The sequence below is a fragment of the Elgaria multicarinata genome, chromosome 2 (assembly GCF_023053635.1).
Source record: "Elgaria multicarinata webbii isolate HBS135686 ecotype San Diego chromosome 2, rElgMul1.1.pri, whole genome shotgun sequence".
NCBI classification, from domain to species: domain Eukaryota; kingdom Metazoa; phylum Chordata; class Lepidosauria; order Squamata; family Anguidae; genus Elgaria; species Elgaria multicarinata.
In genome coordinates this window covers 40,350,142-40,358,145 of record NC_086172.1, presented here as the reverse complement: position 1 = coordinate 40,358,145, position 8,004 = coordinate 40,350,142, and the positions used below count along the sequence as shown (strand labels likewise).

The 8,004-nt window shown below is 48.9% G+C and overlaps 1 protein-coding gene across 1 annotated transcript; it reads left to right on the top strand.

Annotated features, from left to right (window-relative positions):
* Positions 1 to 5,440: 5,440 nt before the first annotated feature.
* On the top strand, positions 5,441 to 8,004 carry HOXD8 (homeobox D8). Its single transcript, XM_063116357.1, has 2 exons — positions 5,441 to 6,355; positions 7,291 to 8,004. The coding sequence occupies exons 1-2, from the start codon at positions 5,800 to 5,802 to the stop codon at positions 7,587 to 7,589; spliced, it is 855 nt and encodes a 284-aa protein (XP_062972427.1). The 5' UTR covers positions 5,441 to 5,799; the 3' UTR covers positions 7,590 to 8,004.

The following is an 8,004-nucleotide window of genomic DNA, read 5'->3' as shown; positions in this document are numbered from 1 at the left end:
ACTAATTAAGAGCAAGGATAGGATCCTGGAAGAAGATCATTGTTCTGTGGTGAGAAACTATTTGAATTAAGTATCTAGAAATAAACGTGGCTTTTTAAGCAATTTAAAAGAAGATTTAAGCGGATGGAAGCAGCCGCAGAGATGTGGGGGTGGGTGGTTGTGTCTGTATCTGTTTGTAGGGTCACTTCCCACTCCCCCCCCAAAAGGGCAGAGTGATAAAGGCCTAGGAAAAGGTGCTGGATTTCATCCCCATTCATTGTCAACCGTATACCTATAATTCGTTTTTAAAACAGGAAGAGACGAGGTATAATAAAGCCATTGAGAAGGCGAGACGTCTGGACCTAATGAGTTTACGATATGCACTGGCGCTTTTTTCTTTGAGACCATCTTATTTTGATGTTTGTGTTTGTTAGGATAAAACACCGATGCAGACAAAACCAGGCCTTAAAATCCTGGACTATAAACGTCAACATGTCACCCGATGAAGGCAGACAACAGGTTTAGACCTCAAAGTCTCAGAAGGGAGAGGGTGGAAATGAATTCGGATGTGTTTGCCAGTGGACATGGATCAGAAGTCCTTTTAAAAAAGAAAGAAAGAAAGAAAGAAAGAGCTAGAGATCCTATTGGAAGAGGGACACTGAGGTTGCGATCATTTGTGTACAGTATTACTGGAACAGGGTGGGGTCGCAGACCTTGAAAACGGGACACCTTAGTAGAGGAGAACCTTTGATTCCAGTCCCTTTGGGTGGGACAGGACAGAATCTAAACTTGCCATGGTCTGACCCAAGTCCATGTTTATTGATTTCAAAATGGCGCCACAGCCCAGCTACGGGACTTGATCTCCTTGGAAAAATATGAACCAGCGTTCCCTTTCAATCCGCGGATTAATATTTGTTAAGAGTCCATGTGTTTTTTGTTTGTTTGGTTATGTTAAGTCTCTCAATAAAACAGAAACAATTGATATTAAAACTCCAAGTGTAAGTGTGTTAAACGAAACTGACCACTTCTCCAACAAGGGCGTTGTGAGAAATAATGAAATAGACAAGTTCAAGGGAGAATGGTTATGAACATGAACATAAAACATACCCTCCACCCCAAAAAGCCTAAATGTGGAAAGGTTTGATTTCATACAATCTCCATCAGAACAGCAACAGACTTCTTCGTTCATTTAAATATATTATTTCAACAACATTAGGGCTTAAAGACATCTATTTGGTGAAGTAAAATCACCCATGAATTAATTAAACCTATCCTCTTGCTAAGAAAAGGCAAGATTGTACATTCATTGAAGTGATTCACGCAGGATGTGTAGGATTACGCTTATATACAATGCCCCTCTTCCTATTTGTGAATATGACGATTCTTCATTGAAGAAAACTGAGAATTCTTTGTAATAATTGCACGCTCCATGGATGTTTGTTTTTATTTTGCATGACTTTAGCAGTTTTTAGCCAATGGAAAACATATTTGTTGGGGGAGGATCTATAATTCATGGAAATTAAAAGCCAATATATTTCTTTCACAGTCATTGTAGAAAAAGCATAAACATGTGGCATGAACCTGGATTTGCAGGCCAAGCTTTCATTTCGCCACTAGAGGGCGGTGTTGCTCCATTCTCTGATAATTTTCTGTATCTGACCAGGATTATGTGTTTATTAAAATATGTATGGGCTGTGGTTGTGGTTTTTGTTTTTTGTTTTTTAATCCATGGCTTTGGTGTTTGTAGCCAAAAATAAATGAACACGACCATTCTTTACGATGATCTAACTAATTAAACTGGGAAATTGTATGCAGTCAGCATGTCTAAATGTACCCACCATGCTACGAAACTTATTGCATAGAAGTTATTGCGTGCAGGAAAAATCTGTGTCTTCTATCGAGTTCTGGTCATTCTATTATATTTAAAATTCCAACAGAAAATCCTCGAGAAATCATATATAAAACACAAGATAGATAGATAAAATATGATTTCTCAAGGGAAGGATTCATGTTGATCGAACATCTAATGGAAACAGAAATGGAAACCGATTATTTTTGGGTTGTTGTTACCACCAGAAAAGATTCTACTTTCAATGTGTCTGGCCTTTTGGGTGTGTGTGTGTTCCTATGATCAGTTTTCAAACTCAGGAAATATAAACTCCCATTAGACTCTGAACTAACCCAAGGTAAAAAGAGAATCAAGGCCTCTCTGTCAATGTGGAAACTGTATTCTGGGGTACTTCCTTTTCCCCCCCTTTTGTACTAAAAGGGGTTCAAGAGAGAGAAAAAGATCCTCTTTTGCATTGCCATTAACCTTGCATTTGACACTCCACCCACAACTTCTGCGTTCTACATGAGATTCAGGTTAAAAACGATCACACAGTCACATACCTGAATAAAACACATTTATCTCCGCTGTTACTATGATTAATAAACAGAAACGGACTTGCTTTAATAACTATGTTTTAATGTATTTATCACACAGTCCTATACATGTGTATTCAGCAGTAAATCTCATTTTCAATGGGGGTTTACTCTCAGGTAAATGGACTAGCCTTATTCAACCCAGAAAAACACATTCGCTGAAAGTCTTATATTCCAGGAGATCATTCTAAGAAGATGATGTTTTAGTTCTTCGGTTCTCGATTCGCCTGGATTTTAGAATAATTTCCCAGTTGTTATTCCACTCCAGCAGTCTGTCAACAGCCGGGAAAAGTTTAGAAAGCTGGGGACAGATTAAAACACAAACAAAACCCACATTCACTCTGGGTTCTGGAGCGTGCCAATTTTACTGCATAGAGGAAGCCTACTTGGAACAATGCAAGTGGTGTGGTTTGGTTGTCAATCAAACTCTTGTTACAACAGGGCTCAGCAACACGGTACTCAGCAGCCACACTTCGTAAGCCCTCCGTGTTTTTAAAAGGCTGAAGTGAAGGGTGTGTGTGTGCGGGTGGGAAGTTTCTCAAATCCCTAATCTACCTCCCCCGCTCCCAAAATTACATTTCAATCTCTTCCTTCAGGCAGAAAGATTTCTTAAATGATTGGGGCACGTTCCGCCTTGCAGGCCCGTGTCTTTCCTCAGTAATTCGAATCCTCCTTAATGGAAACCACAGAATAAATTTGATGGAAATTCATTTGGGTTACTCAAACAAACGTGTTTCTGTGTGTGTGGGTGGGTTTTTTGGGTTTTGTTTTTTTTTAAAAAAAAAGCCTGACCGTAGTGGGAGAGGAATTGAGGGAGATGGAGAGAGAGAAAGAGAGAGAGAGGAAAAGGAAGGAAGCAAGGAAGGAAGGAAGGAGGGAGGGTTAGGTTCTGTTATGTAGCCACAGATAGTTAATGTGACTTACACAAGACTGCTTAGCATGCTTTTCTATTTGGCTTTGTGTAGTAATTTACCCATCTCGGCTTTGTAGCGGAGCCAGATCGGACTGGAATTTATCTGATGTAATTTGAAGATTAGATACCCCACCCCACCCCCAAACAACAACAACAACAACAACAACAACAACAACGCCGCTCCACCACTTCCCCAAAGAGTGAGAGTAAATTTTATGAATGAATTGCACCTCAACATCCGTCCGGATCACTGCATGCCCCCGGGGGAGGGGGGAACGGGCTACCCCCTTCCCCTATCCAGTCCTTGTCCCGACCACGAGAACCCCACGCGGGGCGGCCTACGCTGAAGCCAGCCCCCTGGAGTCCCGTGGGACTTCCTCTCCTGTCATTGTGCGCACAGGCTGGCTTCCCGTCCGCACTCAGGACGGCCAGCGGCTTGGATCCTCGCGATCCTGTCCACGACCAGCTCCCTCTGTCGGCCTCAAACCCCGGGAGAGAGCGCCGTCCTCCTCACTGCCAACCTGGGCCCGAGCCCGTCTCTGGCTCTGGAGAGGGAAGACGTTGCGAAGAGAGCAGCGGCGCGTACGGGGCAGCCAGCGGTGCAGAAAGGACGGACCGGTCCTGCCCCGACCTTCCCTTTCCTCCCTTGCAGTGGGGGGGGGGGCGAAAAACCAGCCTCGATTTTGGATTCCCACCTCAAGCTATACCGGGGTTGCTCAACCAGCCGCTATTGCCTCCTTCCCCCCCCTCCAGCCTCACTCCCCCCCCCCCCTCCAGCCTCACTCCACTCCTGCTCGCTTGCTTGGCTTAGCTAATGACGTCCAGTGAGGATGAAATGATGGAAAGCATATTCATGGGCATGACTTCCATTAAGTATCAATTAATCCGGGATCTGCAGCCAGGCGCGCATTGCGTCAAGGGTAAATGTGCATTTCATTTGCAACCGGCCCACTCACGGGAGACACACACACAGCCTTCTGAGACCCCGGGTTTGGTTTTCATTTTATTTGTACGCCCCCATCCCAGCTACCTTGCCAAATCTTGCGGGTTGGGGGGATGGGGATCCATATCGACACGAGGCTGTGGGACAGGAGCGAGCCAGCCTTCCGTAGGCGCTGCCTGGTTGAAATCCACCTTCCGTTGAAATCACTCGCAAACGTCCATTAATTTCTCCGAGATGGCAGCCGAACCGGGCTCGCTTTCACTCCCCTCTGCTTTTCCTGCCTTCCCCCCGCAAACCCCCCCTCCGCGCTGCCCTTGTCCCCTTTGATGGTTTATGACCTTCTGGGCCTGCACTTTACCAACACCATTGGATTTGAGCGCGGGAACTGCAGCCCCCCCCCCCCCGCCCTCCAATGCCCGGGGTGGGTGGGGTGGGGGCGGCGGCTGGGCTGGGCTATTTTTTTAAAAAAAACCAGAAAAAAACACCCCACCACAAAATAGTGTCACCGCTTCCAGCTTGCCTAAAAGCCATGCCCTTTGATCCGGAAGTGAAGACCCTCTTTCTTGATCCCAGAGGTGTGTGTGTGTGTGGGGGGAATGGATCGACACTTTGCACACGTTCAGAGGCACTGGCTTCTCGACGAGGCCTTCATGTTTCAGTGACGTTAGGAGCGAAGGATCGCTTCACCCTCGACCTAGAAATCGGCTCAAATCAAACCAACCTCCTTCTCCAGCGTCCTCCAGGGTCTGCCCCCAGAAAATCCTAAACATCTCTCTGACCCTCGATAAAGTTTTTTTTTCCTATCCCCCCCCATCCATCTCCCCCTTCCCTTTTAAACTTGGGCTTTACTCCGGCCTTTCCGGTCCGCAACTCCAGCTTTACTCCGTATCTGCCCTGATCTCTCTCTCTCTTTCTGCTCGGTGAGTTTCAGAGAAATATGCGCCTCCAAATCAGCGCTCACAGCCCGAGGGGGAGGAAGGGGAGAGGGGGAGGCCTGGCCTGGCCTGGCCTGGCCTGGCCTAGGGTGGGGGTGTGGGGGGAGGCCGCTTGCCGGAGCAGCCGGTGGGGCAGCTTTGGATGCTTGGCTGGCTGGGATCTCTATTTATTTTTTCCTTCCTTCCCCCTTTAATTTCTTTCTTTATTTATTCCGGGGCTCGGTTTTGCGCCTCGGGAGGTGAGCAGAGCGCAGCAGGCCAGCCCTCCCGCTGCCATGCCCTGAACTCCGGCCCATGTGAGTGAGTGGAGTGTGGCGGCGGGGCGGCCTGTGTGTGCCTAATAGGAAATAGTAAAAGCACTGAGGCAGGTCAGTCGGCGCGCGGGTCGAGCCCAGCCCGGGTCACCCAGCAGCGCGTCCGCCCAGGCCGACGAGTAACTGGGGAGGAAGCGCGGAGTAGCGCGGCGGGCAGTGCGAGGCGGGCCGAGGTTCCGTGGGCCTCTCCTGGCCCGGCGGCGGCGGCGGCGGCGGCTCCTCCTCTCGCGGCGGCGGCGGCGGCGGCGGCTGGTGGGGGTGCTGGCGCCTCCGCTCGCCCCCCGCCCTCCGATGAGCTCCTACTTCGTCAATCCGCTCTACTCCAAGTACAAGGCGGCGGCGGCGGCGGCGGCGGCGGCAGGAGGGGGCGAGCCGCCCATCAATCCCGCGTACTACGACTGTCACTTTGCGCCCGCCGCGGCCGCCGCCGCCGCCGCCCTGCTGTACGGGAACAGCGCTGCGGCTGCCGCGGCCGCGGCCGCCGCCGCCGCTTCAGGCTTCCCGCCGCCCGGGCCCGGCTCGGGCGGCTCGGGCGGCGGGCCGGAATACTACCACTCGCCCCACCAGCTGCACCTGGCCGGGGGCAGCCCCTCCGCCTACCAGCCGCCGCCGCCGCCGCCTCCGGCCCCGCAGGCCCCTTGCGCCGGCCTGCCTTGTCCGGGGGAGCCGGCCAAGTTTTACGGATACGATAACTTACAGAGACAGCCGATTTTTACGACACACCAAGAGGCCGAGCTGGTCCAGTATCCCGACTGTAAATCGTCCAGTGCTAATATTGGCGACGAACCAGAGCACTTAAATCAGGGCGCGTCTCCTTCTCCAATGTTTCCCTGGATGAGGCCACAAGGTTGGGCGCAGGCGAAATCCCTTCCCCTTCCCTTTCCCTCCGCTTCGCTTCTCCCGGCCGCGGCGGCCCTGGGCGCCTTCCACTTTCCTTCGCTTTCCTTCTCTTCGGTTCTTTTCGTTCTTTTCTCTTCTCTTTCTCCCTCCTTCGTTGAAACCCCATGTGTGTGGGATTCTTTTTTCCTCCACAATAAGACACAAGCAAACTATTATCCGTCAATTCAATCTTTCTTTCTTTCTTTCTTTCTTTCTTTCTTTCTTTCTTTCTTTCTTTCTTTCTTTCTCTTCTCCTCTCCTTCCTTCCTGCTTTTTCCTTTCTCCCCCTTTTTCCTTCCTTCATTTCTTTCTTCCTCCCCTATAGCTGCATAATTTATTCCAGTTGTTCTTATTATTTCTCATTAACAACACACTTGATACAATTCTTTCCACCACTCCAATTACTATCAGTTTTAACGGAAGCCACGAATGTGTTGAACAGAGGGATTGAACAAACCACCCAATAGATGGTGATGATGATGATGATGATGATGATGATGATGATGATGATGATGATAATGATATACTTCAGCAAGAGACTGAAGTTATTCGAACTGGGTGTTGGAATGTTTTGGGCTCACGCACCCCTTCCTACGTACCAGTTAAGCTGGATTACTCGGGTTTAAACCGCTTAGCCTCGGTTAAATTTCTTAGCTGAAATACAAGAAGGTTTTAAATAGACCTCCGAGCCTATGTTTCTGCACTGGGAAATAAGTGAGTTCAGTGAAACTTATTCCCTAATACATTAGGGAAACCCTTTGGGATTTGTTTCCAGTAAATAAATTTAGGGTGTTTTGCGAATCTCTAAGCACGGGGTAGGTGTGTGCATATGGGTATTTTTGTTTTTGGCTGTTGTTGTTGCTGGTTTTGTTAAGAAATTTCTGTGCTTTTTGTTCCAAACAGCAGCTCCTGGCAGGCGGAGAGGAAGACAAACATACAGTCGCTTCCAGACCCTAGAACTGGAAAAGGAGTTCCTTTTTAACCCCTACTTGACCAGGAAAAGAAGGATCGAGGTCTCCCACGCGCTAGGACTCACCGAGAGGCAGGTAAAGATCTGGTTTCAAAACAGGAGGATGAAATGGAAAAAAGAGAACAACAAGGACAAATTCCCAGCTGCCAGGCCAGAGGGGAAGGAAGGAGGGGACGCGAAGGAGGAAGCCCACGGGGATCTAGAAGGCGGAGCGGAAGGCCCTGCGAAGTAAGGTTCGGAACCCTGGCGAAAGACAATGGAGTATCTGAAGGTGCTTCTCCTGGACTCCTTTACTACTACTACTACTACTACTACTGCTACTCAGGCACCTTTGTTGCAAGGGTCCTACCTTGTCTTTTAAGCTACCTTATGACATTTCTGTGCTAGGTGAGAGTTTATTTTACTTGTTACTGCACAGGTCTCCCTAGATGGAGTCTCAGCTGGCAGCGGCTGCATCATTCCCCACCCCCCACCCCACATACACCTTCACCTGGGATGTGATACTGGAAAGTGTTGCAATGTTGTACCTGGGGGTTTCTAGGGGGTGTCTTTTCTGTTCCAAGGACAGACTGCTCAAACCTATCCAGTGCTTCAGGAATCAAATCAACCAAGTGCACTTGTAATATCTCTGAAATTTCCCTTCCCTT